Source organism: Sparus aurata, chromosome 8, assembly GCF_900880675.1.
Source record: "Sparus aurata chromosome 8, fSpaAur1.1, whole genome shotgun sequence".
Lineage (NCBI taxonomy): Eukaryota > Metazoa > Chordata > Actinopteri > Spariformes > Sparidae > Sparus > Sparus aurata.
In genome coordinates, this window is record NC_044194.1 from 27,399,361 (window position 1) to 27,422,899 (window position 23,539).

The window sequence follows — 23,539 nt, forward strand, 5'->3', positions numbered from 1 at the left end:
CAGACCCTGGTGATACTACGAGCAAAGTTTCATGTTGTGTCGAGCCTTCTTATAAAAAAATAGCGATTTTGATGCTATCGCTAAAGTGCCCCAAGCACTCCCGTTGAAAATGAGCTTGCCTGAAAACGAAAATACGGTAATTCTTAAAAGTGCTTCTTAATTATGCTTTTACACAAAGGTCTTACTCATATACATTCACAAAAAAAGCCTAGGTTGCATTTTGGCGAGAGTTTCACTGTAATGATTGTAAAAATGAGGTTAAACCGTCATCAAAACATCCATTCCCAATAAGGGAAAGATAAGATAATTGTGACTGTCTGTTCAGTGGAACAGAGGCTCATGAGACACGCTGTTTTTTTTTCTTCTAAGTTACCCAAGCCACCCATCTGTACAGTCACGCATTAAACGTTGAGTCTTACATAATGTCATCCTGTGATTCTGGACATTCAGATCACATTTTTGTGGACAGTCCTCTGCATCACATGAGTGTCCTACGGATACATGTTGAGCATATTGCAAAACACTACAGTCTATGGCTATCTGATTTTAGTTTTAGTAAATGACTTTTGACAGTTGCAAAGATTTTATATGACAACAGAGACCAGCTGCAGCCTCGTGAGTCACCGTGCATCACGTTTACAGTCATTTGTGGGGGAGTTCTGTGAACTTTGAGCCCAGTTTTCTTCAGACCTGAACACACGCTGATACAGTGGTCAAATCTAGAACTTTTGATCTAATGTTGGTGCTTCCTACACAGTGTGTGCGTGTGTGTGTATATGTGAAAGAGAGAGAGAAAGAGAGAAGGAGAGAGAGAGAAAGAGTGTGTGACGCAGATGTAGTGGGATGTGTTGGCATGGTGCCTTTCATTCAGCCTGGTGCCAACCATCTAGTCAGCACAACTGCCCACTGCTGCACACACACACACACACACACACACACACACACACGCAGACATGTTAGACACTCACATACACACACTGGCCAGTGCCCACGACGTGTGTGAACACAATGGGCATCAGTGTTTTCTGTCTCGTGAGTTGTGGCAGTCTGTCTCCCACACACGTGCATGTGAAGACTCAAACACAGACAGAGAAACACACAAAGACAGACAGACAGACAGACAGACACACACACACACACACACACACACACACACACACATCAGCTAAACAACACAAAGACTAAAATATACGTCTTCATCATCTACATATTGTGAATGTGCCTTTCTAGTTCACTTCTCCTCTACAGTGTGTGTGTGTGTGTGTGTGTGTGTGTGTGTGTGTGTATGTGTGTACTATGCTGGAGACAGCAGCTGATTTAGTGGAGTAATTATGTTATTATCCAGAAGAATGCTACATCAATGACTATGAGAGGGTCTGGGAGGCTGCATGTTACATTCACATTACACACATCTGTGTGTGTGTGTCATTCACACAGTTAACACATATATCTGTGACTGAGTCAGCAGTCAGTCACAGACAACTCACGCTCTCCCTTTTTTTCTCCTCTTTCTTTCTTTCTTTCTCTCTTTCTTTATTCTTTTGTGCGGATATAATGCCATCAACAATCATCATCCTCTTTCATTTCTAAGATTGGAAAATGTACCCTTTTTTCGGAAAAAGTTACACGTTAACAAACAAATTATTGTTAGGAGAATATGTTGCTCAAGTTCACATCACATGAATCATTTCTGATTCATGCTCTCTCTGTACAGCACACTGACACACACACACATTCACACACACGCATGCGCACACGCACAGAGGGGCTCTTTCACAGCCAACAACAAACACATAATGGCTCTTCTGAAAACGACCCAAGTACAGACGTCATGTTGTCATTCCTGGCAGTTGGAATAAAAAGAAGGTAAAACAAAGGAAGAGATCACGCAGGTGGGGTAGGATAGACACACACGCACACACACACAAGCACGCACGCATGTGAGATGATTTTGTGTTGTCTGTGTTTAAAATAAAGACTATTTCAACTGCAGAAGGGAAGAATATAAGCTTTTTAACAATTGTTTAATGCACTGTATTTCTCACATTATTTCTCATACATATACTGTATATTGACCGAATCACATACTACCCACATACTATACACAGCTATCCTTGAGCTCTAACCACCGTAATGAATAGTTTTTTGCAACACATTAGTGTATTTATTGGCCTGGAATGTGAGTTACATCACCTGCGTGCATGTGTGTATGCATGAGAGCAAACAAAACGGCAACCCGTACTTACCAACATTGCTCTACAGTGTTTATAGTCCGCAGAGAAACTTATAACAATCAAGTGATTATGAAAACAGTTGAAAGAGTTAATGATGAATAGACAGGAGGGCAAGAGCAAGGGACCTAGATAATTTATTGTGGATGGCATCATTCTCTCAGAAGGATACAAAAAATGAACGTATAAATGCTAAAATCAGTCGCCAAATATACTTGTTACCTGTGGCCCACTGATTTATATAGAAGAACTGCAAACCAGTTGCTAAGATGGCACCTATTTAGTCCCATGAGAATTGCTCAGCTGGCACATACATACAAGGTCTTCTACCTTTCAGGTTCACTTCCTGGTTTTGTGGCCCACTGAATATGCACAGGTGTGTTTCTCCCACTGGCCCCTGGGCTCAGAGAGAGGGTAATTACTGAGCTACATATGGAGAAAGTGATATACAGAGAAAGCAATAGACGGAGCGATGAAGGGAAGGAGACAAACGGAGGGAGGAGATGAAGTTGTAATCTCTGTGTGTGTGTGTGTGTGTGTGTGTGTGCGTGTGTGTCTGTGTGTGTATGTGTGTGTGTGTCAGGTGTGACAGCAGCAGGTGGAGATAAAGCACGTTACTGACATTCTATTCCTAATCCCCCACTGAATACAACGTCTACTGACCGATTGTCGGACACACACACACACACACACACACACACACACACGCCACCTGCCAAAGCAACAGATATATAATAATACAGTCCCCTCAATGCAACCTGAGACACACACACACACACACACACACACACACACACACACACAGCTGTTTACTTTCAAAGACTAGGAGGCTGATGTGAAGGTGTCCTGCAAGCATCACTAGCTGATCCTAAATCCACGACCTTACACTCTGTGTGTTGTTCTCTTGAAATCAGAAAGCCCCTGTGTTTTTATTTTCACTGTTCATTCAGTCGGCGCCCTGAATGAACTGAAAGCAAACCAGCTTCAACAAAGCGGCATGACTCACATCTCATTTTTCACTTCTATCGGTTGTTTCATGTTCAGGATTAAAACACTGAAAACCTTTGTCAGCTCATATGTTTTCTATTGTACAGTAATTGTTCTCTGGTTCACTGGCAGTTTGTATTTCCATTGTGAGCGAGTTGGCCCCGGCCCCTGTTTGAGTTTCTCACTGCCTGCAGACACATCATGTGCATCATTGCTATGCAAAGTCCTCTCTGTGCACACAGGAGGGCCCAAAACCACCGACTGTTCCTATGGCTTTCATGTGCATGGAAATATCATGCAAATTCACACACAGGCTGCAGATAGAGTTACAAAACCAAAGAGAGAGAGCGAGTAGTGCCCAGAGATCATATAACTTAAACTCATATTGGCAGGAATTAAACTTAATTCAATGCAAAAAACAAGTTAAGTAAAGTAAACAATAATATCTTCTGTTTCTTTTGAATAAAGCACACTGCATCTGTTTTTATTGCGGGGAGCAGGTCGAGATGGAATTATTATGATTTGATATTGTGATGTTTGGTACTGTACAGGTGAAGTGTGCAGTATATTTATCTATGGTCTTCACCAGGAAACAAGGGCCAAAAAAACAAAAAAGATTATGAAAATAAAATGCAAATAAAGCTGAAAGACTTGAAAACAGTCTGTGGAGTTGAGGGGAACTGCCAAGTCAGGTGCTAATTCTGTGTGAGCTCATCACTGATAGTGACCCCTTTCATATCATACACGGTAATTTAATCACCTATTGTTACAGTAAAAATATTGATTATGGTAGATCACGAAAATTACCAAATACCTCTGGAGTAACCTTTACATTTTTCTATTTTTATTCTCTGTGACTGAAAATACTAAATAATCTGTCCACTCAAACGTTGTGCATCAGAGAGTATGTTAGTACACTGGATGTGCCTTATTTTGTATGTTTTTCATTTCATTTACACTAAACCTGGCAACCTTTTTATTACATATCACAGGGCAAATAATTTTCATTCAACACTGAAATGACCAAAGAAAACATTTTACCGTTTATGTACGGATCAACAGTGCACTGACTCATGCTTGAAAACAAAAACAAATAATTTAATCATCCATGCAAGGGTTCATTTGTTTTAGTAAACATACCAAAGGAAATAAAAAACTCCTCACAAACTGAAAAAAAAACACCTTATCTCCACGGCCAGGATTGCATTCTGTTTTTTTCCATTCCAGGAAAAGTGTGACATTCTTCCACCTCCACGAAATTACAGGGAGGCTGACGTGAACGGTTTGATGTGGTTTGTGCTACTAAAACACTCGGTTAAGGTTAGAGAGAGACGGCGGTTTGGTTATCATGCCTAACTGGCTTCAACCTTTCACCTGATCTGATCTTAATCTGCAGTCTGTGTTGTATTAAAGAGACGAGGGGCTGAGAAAATGTCGCATTTCCAAGTGAGCCGTGTTGAATATTTTGAGTTCAGCCCAGCAGACAGTTACTGGAAGAGAAGGCCTGAGAACAGAGAAATGGCGATGACACACACACGCTGGATTTCACACCAGACTGACCTTTCTCCACACAGGTTTCTATTCAAACTCTGTGTCTCTGGCCTTTATTTCTTACCTTGCATACGCACAAACACACACACACACACACACACTGTTTCTGCCTCTACCTTGTATGCGTACATTCACTTAGACAGAGATTGACACGCACACACAAAGACATGAAGCAGCCAAAACACAGGGACACACACAAAGAGCAGATAAACATAGGACTCCGTCTTTGCATGTGCCCCACTGCATTATAGGAGTGGGTGTGGTCATTGATCTAAAGCCTGGAGCCGGAAATATGAGACCGTGTGTGAGGAGACGGTGATGGTACTGTGTTTGTGTGTGTGTGTGTGTGTGTGTGTGTGTGCATATAGAGAAGAGGTTTTGTGTCGCGCATTAAAGGGAGACGCCGACTGTCTGTGAGGCTCAGAGGAAGGTTCGCTTATGCTGATTAAAATTACACAAGCTTCATTAAAATGTACTCAACAATCACTCAGGACGTACCGGGATGTTAAACACAACTGCGCGCACACACGCGCACACACACACACACACTGTTGGATGCAAAGCAGCAGTAGCAGAGGGAACCAATTAGTGGTCTGGCTTTGATGATGTCACTGACAAGTAACGCACTGGTGGCACAGCTTCCGTTCAGAGGGTAACATAACACCACACGCTGTGCACGCATGCACACACACCACACACAGACACACACACACACACACACACACACTTGATGTTGATAGGTATGTGACAGAGGAGAGGTTTCAAAGGCTGAGGTTTAAAACTGATGATTTAATTAGAGGGCAACCAAAGGCGACTGATACGAAATGACTTTAGAGGGTTTTGCTGGTTTTTTTTTTTTGGGTGGGGGGGGGTCACTATCATGATGATATTCATTTTCTTTGGGATGAGGACATGCGACCACATCAGTAGACAGAATAAATGGAAAACATGCCTGGAAGATCTGACAAAGTTAAAAAAATGTCAGTGTCATGAGGATGCAAATGTAATGTTCTAAGAATAAGGACATCTCTCATTTTCTCTCTTACGTAACCGCCGAAAAATCACAAAAGGACAAACAGAAAGACTTGACCTATTTGCTGCCATTCAGTTAATACGTTAATAGTTGACGTCTTTAAAGAATGTGCTGCTTTCCGAAGACTGGCCTGACCAGAAAAGGGTCTACAGATGTTACAGAACTTCTTTAGACAGCCATATTTGTATATATCTATGGACCTCAACTTGAAGGTACACATTTCTGTTTCATCATTAAGCGTACATTCCTGTACTGTCCTGCACATTTATAGATCTGTTCTGGGTTTGGAGCTGCAGCACTGCACAGATACGATAAAATATTTACACAGATAACAACAACGTCCATATAATTTTGCCACTGACTCCTATTAATCTTAAATCAACTTTTATCTACAAGGACAATAATGGCATCCTCTGTGGACTAGAGGTTCCACATACAGAAAGGAAGTAGGAAAAAATAATGGGGAATGACCTTTTGTAGCGTTTAAGGGCCAATGTTCAGTCCATGGTGGATTTTAAAATAAATAAAAAATGTTAAACGCAGTACGTTGGCTATGATGGCTCCGCATCCTTTCTCTGTCTTCACTTTGAGATTTCAGTGTCCACAACACTATCTGACGTCAGGAGTAATAGCTGATCAGCACTGAATAATCTGAATTTGCACGCCAAAGTTATCAAATAAATGAAGCAGAGTGAGAGAACAAAGTAGCAGAAAATGGAAATGCTGACGCAAAGTACCTCCAAACTGCACATTAGCACAGTGCTTGAGTACATTGTCGCTGGTTACATTCCTTCACTGCTTTATCTTGAGTTTGAAACTATGACTTATTTTTCTTGTATAATGTAATGCATATTGTTTCCTATTATCGATAATCATTCTCCTGGATCACTAATAACAAGTCGGCCCTGAAAAATACTGATATGAAAAGGAAGGATGTTCTTAGTTTTGCAAATGTTCCATAGTATTGGACAAGAAAAATTGTGATGACATGACGGAGTCATCAGTCATCAGATTTATTACAGTTCATTCCTAGAATAACATGAATGTCTTTGCTAAATTTATAGATTTAAAAACATGCTCACGCACACACAGGAAATTATTTGAAAATGAGGGAAACCCTCCACATGTGTGTCTCTGTCTTGGGTTTTGTGTTCGAGCTCCTCCCTGAAAGTTCACCCTCTCCATCATGTATCTGACACAGACTCATCTGCTTCTCATTTAGCCCCCCTCAAACCACTAATCTCTGTCTGTCTCCTTCTGCATCTTTTCACTCTTTTCTCTCTGTTTCAGGTTCTGTTTACTGTTTATATGTTGGTGTGTGTGTGTGTGTGTGTGTTTTTTTTTTGCGTAGATATGTGTGTGTAAGTCTTAACACACAGTCTGGCGCCACTGTCTCATCAGCATGCAGGGGTAATGTATGAACACACTCAATGTTGGGCACTAGTATGCACACACATGCGTGCGCACACGCACGCACGCACACACACAAATACATGGAGAAACAACCCTCAACAGTGAAACTCAGAGTGATTCCTGTGGTTTCAACCTCGTCTAAAGTCACATCCTCAGATATGACTTTTCCACCAGCAAATGGTCGGTAATGGAGCCAGTTTCCAGTTTCCGAACCCGAATCTCCACTTCTAATATTTTCATGACCAAAAGAAATAGTTTGGGGCCAAGTAAAAAATGGCTCTGTTGAGGCCTCTTCACCCTGACACTTGTGGAAGATGTAATGGGAGTGTAATGAAAATGAGTAACAACCTCGTGCTGAGCTGCTGTCATGGTCATCATTTTGACATATTTCTCCAGCAGCGCTCCAGACTCAAGTACAGTCCAACACTCACATTGTAGGGAGGCCAGCAAAAAAATGGAAGTGGTGAGGCAAGCTAGAGAGATGGAGCGCAGGACAGGAAGGAAGGAAAGACCTGTATCTGTTTCACCTAAAGGACGCAAGAGGCATGGCGCGGTTTCTCCACACAAAGGAAACCACAAACAAAACACTCTCATTGGCAAGGAACCGAACCGGAAATGAATGAAGGGAAGGTCTGACGATATGGAGACATTCAAATTAGTCTGTGCTCAAAGGGTTAATGAACAAGCAAACTCAGCACTTTTTACATGTATGTAAAGAACCACAGGAGGGGCAGGGGGTTGAGTCACAAAGAGATATATCTTTGAAAGCATGGATGTCAGTGATGATAAAAAGGATGTGCTAAAGATATCATCGCAGTATGACACAGTGTACAGGACTACAGCATGAATTTCAAGATAAATGTTTAATTGTCCTGACCTACATGCTTCAATATACACCTGCTAACATGAACATCAAGTGTTAATATTGGCCATATTTACAGGACACAGTAGGTGCACTGCAGACGGTAAACATCTGATTACTTAAATATGGTCAGTCTATATCAATTGTTGACACTGAATTTAGTTTTATTTATTTATTTTTTGTTTGACCACAAAATGATGTAACAATTTTTACCATCAAATAACAGCTTCGAGATCAGTTTGATGGCACACTGACTTTTAATAGGTCAAATGGTGTCTCTGTCTCAGATAGTGTGTGTGTTTTGGTTTACGGCAGTACATTAAACACAGCACCAACCATCACTGATTCTGGTGAAACTGAATCATATCTTATCGAGAAATGTTTTCTTGTCCTCCCTCCGATGTCCTCTAGCTGCTCTGCTTAATCTCCGTGATTCACAGAGTTTCCTGAAAGCAGCTTGTTACTGCTGAGTACTGAAGCTGCAAGTTAGCTTTGCTGGATGACTCGACCAGGTAGAGTTAGTGTTTACGGCGCAATCACAGAAGCTTCGGACCAACGGAGGAGGAGGTGGTTTTCAGGTCCTGGTTTGAACTTAATATCAAGCAAGTAATATTAGCTGGCTAATTTATATTTCTTATGTTGCTGATCTTGGTTTATGTTTGCCTGTGTCAGAAAAATTGTCAACTTGCTAGTTTTTCATCATAAGGCAAGTCAGCCCATCTCAACAGAAGGTTAGCAACTAGCATGTCTGCTAAGTGTAATATTCTCTGGGTTAGGTTACGCTAGCTTGCCTTACTGTTCTGAGTTGCAGGTGACACTTGTGCAAACTTTGACTACAGCTTGGCTAAAATAATAGACCATTCATGTCAAACGTTAGTTAAAGATAAACTGAAAGTGGTCTGAAAGTGCAGAGTTTTGTTTGTAGTTAGCACCTAATCTTAGCTGTTAGCTTGTATTTACAATAGTTGCGTTGCTTTGCGTGAATTTCTACATAATGCTGCTTCAAATGTCTTCTGTAACTTCAGTAAGGATGATGGTCAAGTGTATAATTCTGAGCCCCTTGAACCACACTAAGACGTAGAAGGTCTTTACAAACTCAAGCTGTGCAGCTGCACACTGTTAAAACACATAAAACGTGTATTTTAAATTCTAGTGGAGAGCCTGAGGCTGAATTAAAATGATGCACAGCACAACAAGTATTTATTTTTATTGGGATAAGATGTTTTTTCTTACCTTTAAGCTACCGCGGAGGGGTAGAACTGCATGTAAAACTGAATACAAAATTGTTAGTTAAACAGAAGAACAGTCTCCTGTTCCTTGTGCTTTCATTTTTCATTAGGCAGCCAAAATGTTCTTAGTCCAACATTCTGCTCAACTGCTCATTAGACCAATGCCTCACTTTTAATGTATAGTTAGCCCACATAGACAAGCTAACGCGAGTGGCTTTAAAAACTAATACAGAGTGTACTACCGTCAGCCTGCGTGGGAACAGTTTTATCCCGTGTTTAAACGTGTTTACAGCTTCAAAGCTCTTCTTAGAGTGTTTAATACTCTAAAATCAGTCTGTTGCCACACAGGCAGCTGATAAACCAGCTGCTGATGCTACAAGTCATGTCGAGGGCTGGTTTAATGCTTGCTAGCGAGTTAGCTGCTCATGCTAAAATTAACCTCCTCCACAGCTGGCTCCCATTAGCCTGCAACGACACTGAGAGCCTGTACTTCTACTCTTTCTCTCTCTCTCTCTCTCTCAAACACACACACACACACACACACACACACACACACACACATTGTATTCAGTCGCCAAGTTTAACCTGGCTGTGCTACCCTTTTGGTTTGGCACCATCTGTGTTTGGAAATGAAGGCGGGAGAGAGGGAGGAACAGAGGGGGAGAGCGGATGGAGGGCGGACAGGAGCGAGTGAAGGAGGGAAGGATGAATGGGGGGAGTAGGGGATGTAGGCAAAAAACATAAGGAATGGAAAGAGGGAAGGGAGAAGAAGGGAGAGATGGAGGAGTGGTGTGGATGTTCATATAAAATGCCACAAGAAAAACAAACACAGGAAAAAGAAGGGAAGCTGGAAGAAAGAAAATATGGAGGGGAAAGTAACTCAAAGAAAGAAAGAAAGAGAGGGGCAGAAACCCTAACTTGGTACCTCTTGATACTCTCTCACCCCCTTTATTATTCTATTCTAACACTTTCGGGTTCTACAGAACCTTTTTGAAGCAACTAATATCTCCTAAGACGTGTGTGCGTGCGTGCGTGTGTGTGTGTACGTGCGTGTGTGTGTGTGTGTGTGTGTGTGTGTTTGCAGTTTAGCTGTGACAGTAATTAAGAGAAGAAGCTGCAACGTACGCAAGATCTCTGCCCTGGCCTGACAATTGTATTCAACAGGGAGGTCCAGCAGGAATCCGAATGCGGTGTGTGTGGCTTTCTTTGTGTGTGTGTGTGTATGTGTGTAAAATGAAAGCTGGTTTCGTGGTAGAGCAACACAGCAGAAAATGTACACTCAGTACACAATTAAAGGCTCTGCATTGGAACAACTGAGTGGAGCCATCCACTTTCTTTGAAACAATACCTATTTTTTTTTTTTTTTTTGCGTTTCACTCAGGAAACCACAGCCTGCGCTTGCGTGTCATTTTTTATACGAGTGAAATATAAATGAATATTACATTAAAGTAAAGACCGAAACCTCAAACTTGTGACTTCTGTCGGTGCTGCACGTTACGAGCGTTTCAGTGATGTGACTTGACTTATTGTGAGTCACTATGCTCGAAAATCAAGGCTTATGTTTCTCAGTTCTGCAGATGAATGTGGATGATCAGAGCACTCTATCAGCAAGTCTGGATCCTCCAATGTGAGTCTGTGTGTGTGTGTGTGTGTGTGTGTGTGTGTGTGTATGTGTGTGTGTGTGTGTGTGTGTGTGTTTGGTGGGGTGCATTTGAGTGTGTGAATGCTTGGCTTCAGTTCTACAGAGCTGCTGTGAACCTGCTTTACGTTGACGACTCCTAGCCTCATTAAAACTTCATAGATCTGTGAGCACCGTTGAGGTGACAAAGGAGAAGGTATCGCCTTACACACACACACACACACACACACACGCAAACACAAACACACACAACCACAAACTCTGTTGTGTATTGCTGCCATACACACACATACCGTTTCTTTCTCTCTTTGTCTGGCACGCACGCCACATCTGAAAATCTTCTGCAAAATGCGCAATGTTCGTCAACACAAGCACACACACACACGCACACACTAGCATACACACACTAACACACACACACTAGCGCACACACACTCACACACACACTAGCATACACACACTAGCACACACACACTAGCGCGCACACACACGCACATACACACACTGTTCCCAACCATCAGGGCACTTGTGTTAAATAATTAACAGTGTGAGATTAGTCCGTCAGCCTTGGGGCATGGAGATCCATCGATTCCCCAGGATGCATTTTTAATGAGCCGCCAACCGGCATTCATTTCAGCTAGCCAGTGTCCGTGGAGGGCCTACTGACACACACACTCTCTCCCACCCACACACACACACACACACACACACACACCAACAAAGTCCAGGCTTAGCGCCAGGGGAGACAATTAACATACACATAAACAGCAGCACTGTACAGTAGAGTGGATATCACCTTGACAACAGCAGCAAACTAACATCTTCTGTGCTCTTTAAGTAGTTTGACTATAATCTTGATCAAGCAGCAGCACTAGTGAGTGTCAAGGTTTAACTAGGTGTTAGATGTCGTCGTAAACAGCCAACAACAAATATCTCAAAACACACCTTTGTGTGGATAAATTCACATGAGTTTTTTTGTTTTACTTTTGTGTGCGTGTCTGGCCCGTCATTTTCATTTCATAAAATAAAAGAGGAACAGAAAGCTAAAAAGCAGACAGGGATTCATGTGTTTCTCTAAAAGCTATTTTTTGTAAGAGTTTCACATCATCATATGTGAAAACAGAGTGAGATGAATCAAGTGAAGTCATGTGAACGTGTGAAAGAAATGACAAAGACAGTTGACGGGTTAGGGCATGGGCGGAAATCACGGGGGGGCCCCCTCAGTAACCTTTATCAGTGAAAACATATCATTTTAAGTATATAAAAAGTATATCATGATATGCATTTAAAACACTTGTGCTAATTAAAGATGCAGAACGATTTCTCGAATTCTCAAGAAAGATTAGGCCTCCCCCCCCCCCCCCCCCCCCCCCCCCAATCTGCCTCACAGTGGTTTGGTCCACTGCCAGTCAACCTGCACCTAACACACCTGTTTCTGTGGAGCGTCTCTCAGCATGGTGCTGCTGGACCATAATAAGTACATATTTTGCAAAAGTTAACTTTAAAGAAAGGTGCTATTTTTCTCTTCTCACACAGTTTTAGGTTTAAGCACAAAAAGTGCCTGGTGTGGGATAGAAAAACACAGTGTTTTGGCTCAAAATAGCTCCCTGTTTCAGTCACCACAAACACCGCAGTAGATGTCCTGAGGTCTCAGTAAAAATACCTGGTTCGGTCGCCTGAAAATGTCCCTGGCTGTCCTTTCGATGGTGTCCCCTTCAAGTATTGCTCTTGAGAATGTTTTCTGTGTATTGTCCCCCCCGAACAGTGAAGTGAAATATCTGCCCCTGGGTTCAGGCTGCATTTTGAGAATCTCGTTTCACTGTTGCCAGTCTCGATGCTACAGCTCAGACCTTTACAACAGAGAGAGTGTGTCTGTGTGTGTGTTTGAGAAAGTGGGTGGATGTCTCGCACTGGTCCTACCTTTCCTGTCTCTCGCTCGAAGTCGACATACTCTCTTGTGGGAACCTGCCTCTGATCGCCGTGCAGGTTGGCTGGAAAGAACTGGAGAGAGAGGTTGGTGCCTGTAGCTACAAAGGCCTGCAGAGAGAAACACAGGAGACAGTATTGTAGGGAGGACTAATGGTGCGTTCACAAAATAGTGTGATAAGACAATTTCTGATAAATGATCATCAGTAATGTTGATGTAATGCAGCTTTTACTCTGATATAATGATATCCAGATTTCACTATATCATAATTCATAAAATGAAATATAGTCTTATATCACGATATCAAGTTATATCGATATATTCCCCAGTCCTCACAGCTGAAGACTGAACGATGGACGCAGAGAGGGAGAAATGCAAGGTATGAAGCTGGAGAATAGGGTGTGATTTATTGAATTCGGAACAGCAAATGAGCCTCTCTCGTTACATTTTATAAACGGTAAAACTACACTCCCTGTCAAAGTTAGTTATACTACTAGAGGGACTAATACGCAGCCTGTAGAAACAGCTGGATTATGTATTCTCTGGTTCTGGGGGAGGTTTGACAATTCTGAGAAAATCACTCAAGAGATATCACCCACTTGACTTTAAGCCATGGGAGTAATCATTTAAAGGCAGCAACAAGAGCGCTTGTTGTAATCCGAAGGCGTGGAGTTTGGAAGACATGAGAGCTTAACAGGCGGTCGGATCAGCGTACCTGCTAATTATTATCATTATCCATTAACCTGCAGATTATTTTCACGGCAAAAAAATGTGGTTTCCATCCTAATTGAAAGGCTGTAATGTTTATGTCATTTACTCGAAATGATTTATTGGTAACTAATCAATGCAGCTGTGATTTCTTTCTTATTCTGTCCAACAAAGTCATAAAAGTACAATCTTGAGTGCCCCTTTAACATCACAAATATAACTCACACACAGATTAACATAAAAGAATAAGACTTTGAATTATTGATTCTAAGTACATGCAGTTATCACAGATATATTGAGATGTCTCCAGATGGTTTGTGCATTAGCTGAGCAGCAGAATGTCTGAGTAGGTTCAAATGTCTGATTTGGGTCTGAGCCTTGAAGAGTTCAAGTTTGACGGACAGAGTTCTCCTTTGTCTCTGTCGCTTTCCCTCCGTTTCTTCTTAGTCTAACCGTTCTCCTCTCAGAACAAAAGCACGAAGTGAACCACACACGCACGCACACACATAATCACATCATACTGTAGCTTTCCTCGTTTTTGATTTCTGTGAAATGGCTTCTTGCTCTAATGGGAGACATTCCTTTTTCAATAGGCCCACACACGCACGGCCCCCTCAGACTCACACACACACACACACACACTTAGAAGCCACGCATACAGAAACACAAATAAAATGAAAATCAATAGAATGCATTTCTCTGGTGCAGTCAGAAAGCAATGAATTAGAGAGAGAAAGAAAATCAAGTTAGAAAATGTCTGTTTTTATGTGTAACTCTGTGTGTGTGTCTATTGTCTTTGTGTGTGTGTGTGTGTGTGTGTGTGATGAGTTGTGTTTGCTGAGACAGATCAATACTAAGGGCATTAGGGCTGGGACTGAGCTGGAAGCATATGAATTATGCACCCTGTCAAATCTGCCCCTCATCAGAGAGCGAGAGAACGAGGGAGAGAAGCTGACTGAAAGAGGAGAAGGAGAGAACAACCGTGAGTGGAGGAGAGGGAAATAAAGGGAGGGGAATGCAGAAAATTACTAAGTGTACACACGGACACACAAAGAGAAAAAAAAAAAACGTCTGTCATGCACACACATATATACACACGCTCTCGCAGAAACGGGAACTCAAAGAACACCCGAGTCATCATTTCTGCTGTATTTGAAGTATTGGATTACAACCATCTGATACTCATTTGCTGCCTACTACCGCGGGAGAAAAAAAAAAAAAAAAAGAGGGAAGGAGAGGCAGAGAGAGGAGAGAGATGGAGGGAAACTGAGAGACAAAGGAGGAAAAAGAAAAAGAGAGGGAAGCACGGAGAAATGGAGGAAATGAGGAAGAGGGGGCGAAATGAAGGGGAACGGGACAGCGGTCAGTGAGACAGCCCTGTGAATGTAAAGACAGTTGGACAAGAGAGAAAGATAGAGAGAAAAGAAAACGGAAGTGAGGTGAGGAAGAATGAAGACAAAGAAGAGGGCCGAGTAAATAAAATAAAATAAAAGGAAGTGAACTGACAGAGAGAGAGAGAGAGAGAGAGAGATGGGAGGGAGAGCAGTGCAGCATGAAAATCAATAGTAGTTGAGAAAGCGACTCCTCTCTAATGAGCTGAGCCGAAGATAATTTACTTTGAATTATTGTCCCATTTATCAGATCAGTCCTGAACAACTTAGAGTCATCCTGCCTGTGTGTGTGTGTGTGTGTGTGTGTGTGTGTGACATAGAATCCCTGGACATGCACAGCCACATTTTTACGAATGTACATTTTAAAGTCATGTAGAAAATAAGATGTAAAAACGTTATTATAAGTTGAAATTGAAAGTTTACATGTGCCACTTTTTGACATGGGTAATGTATGTTTTTTCCTTCTTTGTTCAAGATCTAAAATATCATGATCTCTATTACTTACTTACATCTATCTACCTATCTATACCATATACGTAATGTACTGTATAAAGGGATAAATGGTCATTTTATTTTTACCGAAACAAAACAAAACTATTTGAACTATGACGAGGAAAATAACCTAACAGCATTTCTGCCAGCAGTTGGAAAATATTAACTGACAGTTATATCGTGCGCATATAATAATAAAGGTTTGTCTTTCATTTCTACTTAACCAGCTCTATTGGCAAGAAAGTATATGCTATAAACTGCCTTTTTAACTGTTCTCAGAACACTATGTTCAATAAATTTTAGAATTCTTAGAAGCCTTTTATTAGAGTCAGTCTGGAGTCAGTCTCTCTAAGGCCGAAACAGTTTTGCCAATAGAAAGCATTATTTTACGGGATCATTTTACAAAAGATCCCTTCAAGATACATTATATAGACATATACAAATCAAACCCTGTTTTTTCCACAAACAATCATTTAATTACCCTGCTGGGAAAAAAAAAAAATATGACATTAGCTTGTTCTCTGACAATGAAGCATCCAGATCCAGAAGAATATGTCAACATGATTCACTTTCAAGTATAATTGCTGTATCACCCTCGTGTAAGTTCAAATTTAATCCCTGATTGAATTACAAACCAGTCGAGATGTCACTACGTACACGTCTTAAAAACTCAGATTTCAGTCAAGTGAAGAAAAACTTTCCCTCTCCAACAAGCGAACGTGAAAACAGCCGTCTGGTGTCGAGCTCTTCACAAACATCATCCTGCACAGTGAAGCTCAAACACACTTTTGGCGTGAAGCGGGGTATACATTCAGTGTTAACCCAATACGTTGCCCCCGGTTTTCAGTTGATTTGTTTTCTTGTCTATAAAAAAAAAGTGGTCCTTGACAGCGCGTTCGCGTCTCATTGTGTCGGCCCGTTGTTCACACCGACCATGAAAATAGCAGGAGGTCTTTAGCGGCGTCTGGCCCAAAAGATAAATAAGCGGCATGATGTCACACCTGCCATCAAACCATTAAAACCGTGGCCATCAATTCTCGCTGCAGAAGAGGCTTATAAATACAGTGAGGACAGACAGACAGACGCATCATGTCCCACTAAAAGATTGTAAAACTAGATGTACCCCCTGACACACCCCCTCTCCACCCCCACCCCCCCTCCCCTCCCCGTACCCTCCGCCACGATGACAGCATGTTTGTGAAAAATACCTCGAGGATGACTAAGGCGGCAGAAGTTGCCCCGTGTTTGTGTGTGTTTGTGCCAACAGACTAAAGGCTTTTCACTTGGCTTCACCCTTTTGTTGAGGACATCATCTAATAGGAAGTCTGAAACAGGCTGGACACTGTAAGCGCGCAGTTATGAATGTGTTCGCGCTCGATTTAAAGTTGTGAACAGCTCATCACAGGCGCTGCTCGGCAGGGTTTTGCAATGAAAACAAAAAAGGTCACGAGGTTCTTTCGCACTTGTGGAGAAAATAGTGACACACGCAGACGTGTCGAGTTCATGAAGGACACTCGTCTTCCAACTGTTACTTTGCAGATCGGGATTTTAAAAACCTAGGATAAGCATATATTATTATTATCACAGATATATTAGTATCTGCGTATTTGGTGTCTGGTATGTGCTGATATGAAAACTTCTTTTTAGAGATTATAATGCAGAAAATGATGCCTGGGTTAATTTAAAATGATTCAGTGCGCTGATGTTATTTTAGACGATAAAGTTTATTGTTGAACTGCAAAATATCTTGCTTCTGTTATATATCTTATCATTTTATGCGTTTGTATATTGGTTCATATATCAATATAAAAATGCGGTCTAGCTTGAATGCATTGTTATACAGCCTATTTAACCAACATATAAGCAACATTACAGTAATTGTGATTGTAATTGATCATTTTACTTTTATACTTTGAAGGGCTGCTACGTTGTTTTGGAGAAAAAAAATTCAGAAAATCAGAATGTTAATATGTATAATATTAATGAGTTGATAATACAAGCTCAAAATGTTTATTTTTTTCCACAAGCGAACAAACAAGCTGTTCTCAGAGGAAAATAAGGTCCCCAGAACACTGTCTGAAGCTAGAAAGGTGGCAGGGTCCGCCAAATTAACAAAGTAACACGGTATGAAATTGTGTTTGTTTATTCAGTTTATTCAGTCATGAGAACAAAGACAGTTTGTTTGTTTTGGCATAAAAATCAGTCTATCAAGATAAAGATCTGATTAAAATATCTTTCCAAAAACAACACGGTGCACCTCTAAGTAAACTTTGCTGATAATAAGTCAAATTTTGAACTCAGGACTTTTTGCTTTAATGCACTGTCATACACTGAGGTGCTGCGACACACTGGTCACTCCATCAGGCAAAAGAGTTCAGTGAGAGTTCACTGAAGACGGGCATTTGAAGACGCAGCCGGAGAGGATTGTGGTTTGGAAATGGAGCGAGACAGATTCGGCACACCGGCCCTCTTCTACTGTGACACCGTTGCCACACACTATCTCCTCCTGCAATGACTACCTGCCGGCTGCTTCTCCGTAAATGAGAATGAGGAGAAACACCTTTCAGTGTCATACACCACAACACCACGACTAACGACAGAGCACAGATTTGAATCAACACAAAACAGCTCCAGCCTAAACGTAAGTAGAGCTTATGATTATCACCTCAGCCAAGGAGATTCACTCGTCCCGATCTGTTTTTCTGTTTGTTGGTTTGTCAACAGGATTGCACACAAACTGCAGAACGGATTGCCACAAAACTTGAATGGAGGATGGGTCTCAGCACAGAGTAAACACACTTTTGGTGTGGATAAACGGACGGATCCAGGATTTCTTTTCTCACTGTCTTAACTATCCCCAGACAGGGCATTTCTTGGCATTTTCATTAATTTCTCAGGGACCAGTGTTAAGGATCCTGATGGATAAATTCAGGCGTACTCGTGTCTCTTATCTATGAGTGTGGAGTAAAGGGGACTGTTGGGCTGTGGCAGAAGAATGCGCTCTTCTGAGTGTCATTCTAGTTTTCCATTTATCGATTCTATCGATACATTATTTTTCAGATTACAAAAAATTTTGGATACAAGTGTAAAGTGCCTTTCCCAAACCCCAAATACACCCTCAGATCAGACAGAGAAAAGCAGCGAATCCTCAGAACTGAGCAGCTGAAACCAGAGACTGTTTGACATTTTGACACATTAGTGTTTAATCAGTCATCAAAAAAGTGGCTGTAACACCGTCATTGAACTTCATACAGGCGTTTTTATTTTCCTGTTCTCTAAGTATGCTCCATTCACTACATGTTTACTGTATATTCCAAAATTAGACATGACAGGTCATATTTACTTCAAGCGAGCAGTTTTTAGGCCTCAAATTACAGGTCTGCCGGTGTTTTTTTTGTAACCGTAATGTGTCTGTGTGATAACATGCCTTAATGAGAGCCTCTGAGACAATGATGACTGCAGCTGGGTTAGTAAGTGAAGCGAGGTTAAGCCTGGTGGGTCTGCACGTCTGATAACACGTCTACTTCCTTGAACGGGGACACATGAAAACATCAGCGCGCACGCAGACGGCCTGCACAAAGTGAACTGATCCCACCAAGAACACAAGTTCATTTGTCTCCTATCATGGAGACAACCTTGAGATTAATGTCAGTTTAGAATGTCAACGTTTCTCCCACGAGCCAAAGCCGAGTTTACAGGCCAGCGTGTTGTTTCAGTTGAACAAAACACACATCTCACATCCTCACAAGCACACGCAGACATGCAAAAATAAGAGGATAAACGTCACTTTGCACTCACTATTTCTGACCGGCCGTCCCTGCAGGCGTTCTGGAAGCGGGCTTGTCTCTCCTCGTGGGGCCGGTCCCTGAAGCCAGTGTATTTAATCTACGGTGGAAAGAAAACACACACACACACACACACACACACACACGTCAAGTTTATATACCCACAATATACTCACTTTTTTTCGTTTATTTGATTTGCTATAGTAAACACACTGAAACAGGGCTGTTTGACAGTGACTGCTGATGCTCACTGGCAGCAGTGGGCCGTAATTTGAAGAGAAGCCACAGGAATTTTTGATTTCAAGTGAAAAGCACCATCCTTTATCTCTCCTCCTCATCATTTAAAAACAAAATCAATTCATACAGAGAGAAAGATGAGCAAAAATGTTTGCTTACATTCAGATTAATTTGAGAATAAAATGAATGAACAAAATAAATGAGCAAAGATTAAGACGAAAAAGAAGAGGAAAAAAAAAATCTATGTTTCTGATTTTCAGAAAGCCAGAGATCAGAGGGGTGAAACAACTTATTGTAAGGCACTTCTGTAGACTATCGTTCTTCTGCTTTGGGGGATTGCATCCAGCTGTAGGTTTTCTCCCGCTTAACTTATTAAATTAAATAAATGAACCTGTGTGAAGCTCACAGCCCTTCAGCCCTCCAGCGTGCTTTCCTCCGCTAACGAGCCTCCCTCTCTTGTCTTTATTTCCGCCGTCTCACAGACAGTCTCCAGTGTGTGTGTGTGTGTGTGTGTGTGTGTGTGTGTGTGGCTCTCTCTCTCACTCACCTCACACTCCCTGCTCAACTTGCGGAAAAACTCCTCATTCTCGAACTTGCTCCTCTGGTCCGGGACTACCCGCGGCATCTTCTCCAGCTCTCTCCGGCCTCTTCACTTTTTAAGCCCCCTTTTTTTTCTCTCTCAAACTCGATCCCGCAGCGTGAAAAGTTGCGTGTCTAACCGTCCGTCCCTCACTCTGCCTCTCTTTCACTCACTTCTCTTCCGTGTCTGTCTCTTTCTCCCTCTCCCTCTCTCTCTCTCTGTCTCTCTCTCTCTCTCTCTCTGTGTGTGTGTGTTTGTTCTCTGTGTGGAGCAATGTGCTCTCTGATTATCACCGCTGCTCTTATGAAGATGATCTGCGCTCCGGCTCGCCTCTGGCTCCAAGTGGCTCTTATTAAGTGACCCACCGCGATAGATAACGCTCAATTTGACCGTGTGGCTCTCTCTCTCTCTCTCTCTCTCTCTACCTCTCTCTCTCTCTCTCTCTCTACCTCTCTCTCTCTCTCTCTCTCTCTCTCTGTTGACGAGCGTGTGATCTCTCGAGCAAGTGGCAACAAACGAGCGCTCCCTGTCTGTGTCTCCGGTCTACCTGCGACTTCCAGGAGCTCCTCCCTCAGTAGTCCTGCCGGGTAATCACACGTTCAAGAGTTTAGGGGGCCACAATAATGCATAAAGCTCAAGGGATTATGTAAGTATAGCCTTTAATTTGGCGGCTTTAATTAAAGTCACGTTGGTGCCAGAGGAGGAAATATCTTTTTTGGCACGCAGTCTAATTTACATTTTTATCCTTGTATCATCATCAACAGTAGCAGCTGTTCCAGCGTGATTCAGCGGGACAAATAGGCGTACAAATGTGTGTGTGGCGGCAGTAGCTCGCGAAAAAGCGTGAATATTATGGCTGGAAGTTAAACAAACAGAAATGAAAAGTCATTTGGAGCGCGTGTCAGGCTATCAGCACCGGTGGCCGCCTGTTGCAGTTCATGTTTCCATCTGTTGTTGAAGCTTTTAATGTGTGCTTCTTCTTCTTTGTCACACTTTGAACAGCGCAACTGTCAAAAATCAAATTTACGACAATTCAGCAAGCACTTGAAAGCATCAGCAGTCTACTTCCTGGCTCCGTCGAGTCGCTCTTGTGACTGTACACCCAAAATACCGCCCCCCCCCCTGCCCCCCCTCCTCCTCCTCCTCCTCAAACCCCCCCATTCACAATAATAATACTACTACACACGCTACTCGGGGCTGCCACCGCGCATGCGCTTCGACCGCAGAAACTTTATGGGATCCTTATGTGAGAGGTGGAGGAGGGAGGGGGCCATGAAGCGAGGGGGCAGACACACAGACAGACAGTGTTTGTGTTTCACTGATAAACTAAATCCAGCGGTAATCCTGAAATCCTGCAGAAATGTTGTCGAAGATTTGAGATGGGTGTACATACACACCCTGTTTTTCACCTGGCCGACTGAAAAAAGTGAATAAACTCTATCAGGCCTTGTGTGAAATGATGGAAAAGACAGTCTGGTTCGACAGTGGTGACAGCTCTCTGAATGAGTTCTCCACAGTGAACTCTGTTACTGATTTAAATTCAGCAGGGCCTTTATATGCCTCCTGACATTTGAAGGAATGTGGTAAGTTTTAAAGTTCAACAAGTCCCTTTTTTTATTTCACATAAAAGAAAAACTATTTTGAGGAGTCTCACGGCCTAGGTATGAAGATGCTCTACAGCAGCGGATACTTCTGTATCTTTTGCCAGGATGCTTTCTGTTGCCCCTCTGTGAAAGTTAACTAGTACTTGGCTCTGGCTCTGGTGCTGACTTCCTCAGTTAAAGGTTCTGTAAGTGAAGCCTTCTCAAACCATGAACTAAAACTGTTCACCTGCTCCACCTCAGCTCCACTGATGTAGAGAGGGACGTGTGTCTTTGCTTCCATTTTTTCTAAAATCAACGATCAGCCCTTTGATGTTGCTGACGCTGAGCAGTTGATGGTTCTCTCTGTGCACCGCTCTGCAAGATTGTTGATTTCCTCCTGACATGAACTCTTATCATTGTTTATAATGCGTCTGATGATGGTGGTGTCGTCCACATACTTCACAGTAGAGTCCTCATGATGTCTGGTTGTGCAGTCATGGGTGTACAGTGTGAACTGGAAGGGACTGAGCACACAGCTCTGGCGTTCAGCACTGAGGAAGAGGAAGTGTGATGATTATCTGGTGATGGAAATAGTACACAAGTACGGGTTGGAGCAATTTTGAGGTACTTGGATTAAACTTGGCTGTTTCCATTCAAAGGATGAATATAACTTTGTTGTTTTAAAGTCTGTCTTCATACTTCAGCTGCCTGTATTAATCAAATCAAAGGGATCTTCCCAAGTCAGTCTGCTGAAGCTTCATATGAGCTTCAGATAAACTTTAGAAATAATTTTTCAGCTCTTTCAGTACACATGTAGGCACACAAGTATGAGCTGTGCTAAAATGCACCTCTTATACAGCTATATGACACCTAATAATTCCTTATAATACATTACAAGCTATTTGACCCACAAAAAATATAATCCATTGATAGAATATGATGCTTCTTTATATATTTAACTACTGAACAGTAGTTAAAAGTAGCTAAAGTGATGCTATATTAATATACATAATAATAATAATTCAATAATATAACATAACAGTAATACACAGTTGGCTATTCTTCATAATCTCCTCTTTGGCCTTTTTCTTCTTTAAAGTGAAACACTCGCCAAAAAGCAACCTAGGCTTTATCTGTGATTGAATATGAGTCAAACCTTCGTGTAATAAATCGTGTAAATGCATAATTACGATGAAAGAGGCACTTTTAAGATTTACCGTAGTTTCGTTTCGTTTTCCGGCAAGCTAATTTTCAGTGGAGTGCATGGGGCACTCTTACGCTAGCATAAAAGTTGCTATTTTTAAAACAATAAGAAGGCTCGACACAACATGAAACTTTGCCTGTAGTATCACCAGGGTCTCTACACATGAACACGAGCATTGAGAACATTGTTTGTGTACTCAGAGTTTACTAAAAAGAAAGTTTTTGAACTACTCACCATTGGAGCTGGATCTCCGGCGCGTCACGGTCAAGGCAGACAAAAAGTGTCGATCCCAGAGTGCGACCCAAGAGGCAGGAGAGTAAAGGTGGACCTCCTACCTGTTAGGGTGCACTCAGGGATCGACACTTTTTGTCTTGAAAATAAGCTTGCCCGAAAATTGAAACTACAGTAAGTGCCTCTTTTATCGTAATTATGCATTTACATAATGGTTTGACTCATATTCAATCACAAATAAAGCCTTGGTTGCTTTTTGGCGAGAGTTTCACTTTCACAAGTACGATTCGCTGATAATACTTCTGCTTAAAGTGCCTATAATTGATATTTCTATAATAACAATGTATTCAATGACAAAGTGAAAGGCTTCACTCACAGTGATGAATGATACAGAGAATTATCACCGGAGCTTTATAATCAGTTTCAGTTTATTGTCTAGTAGTGAGGCCCTTTAGC

The 23,539-nt window shown here is 41.9% G+C and overlaps 1 protein-coding gene across 4 annotated transcripts in view; it reads right to left on the reverse strand.

Annotated features, from left to right (window-relative positions):
• Positions 1-20,499, reverse strand: part of cbfb (core-binding factor subunit beta) — a 40,387-nt gene extending 19,888 nt beyond the window's left edge. For 3 of the 4 annotated variants that reach the window (XM_030426347.1, XM_030426346.1, XM_030426349.1), the window contains exons 1-3: positions 20,033-20,499; positions 19,262-19,348; positions 12,866-12,982 (exon numbers count right to left, since the gene is read on the reverse strand). In XM_030426347.1, the coding sequence (XP_030282207.1) occupies positions 12,866-12,982; positions 19,262-19,348; positions 20,033-20,110 (282 nt within the window). In that variant the 5' untranslated portion in view covers positions 20,111-20,499. The remainder of the gene's footprint in view (positions 1-12,865; positions 12,983-19,261; positions 19,349-20,032) is intronic. The other variant, XM_030426348.1, reaches the window with a different exon arrangement.
• Between the last annotated feature and the right edge of the window lie 3,040 nt (positions 20,500-23,539).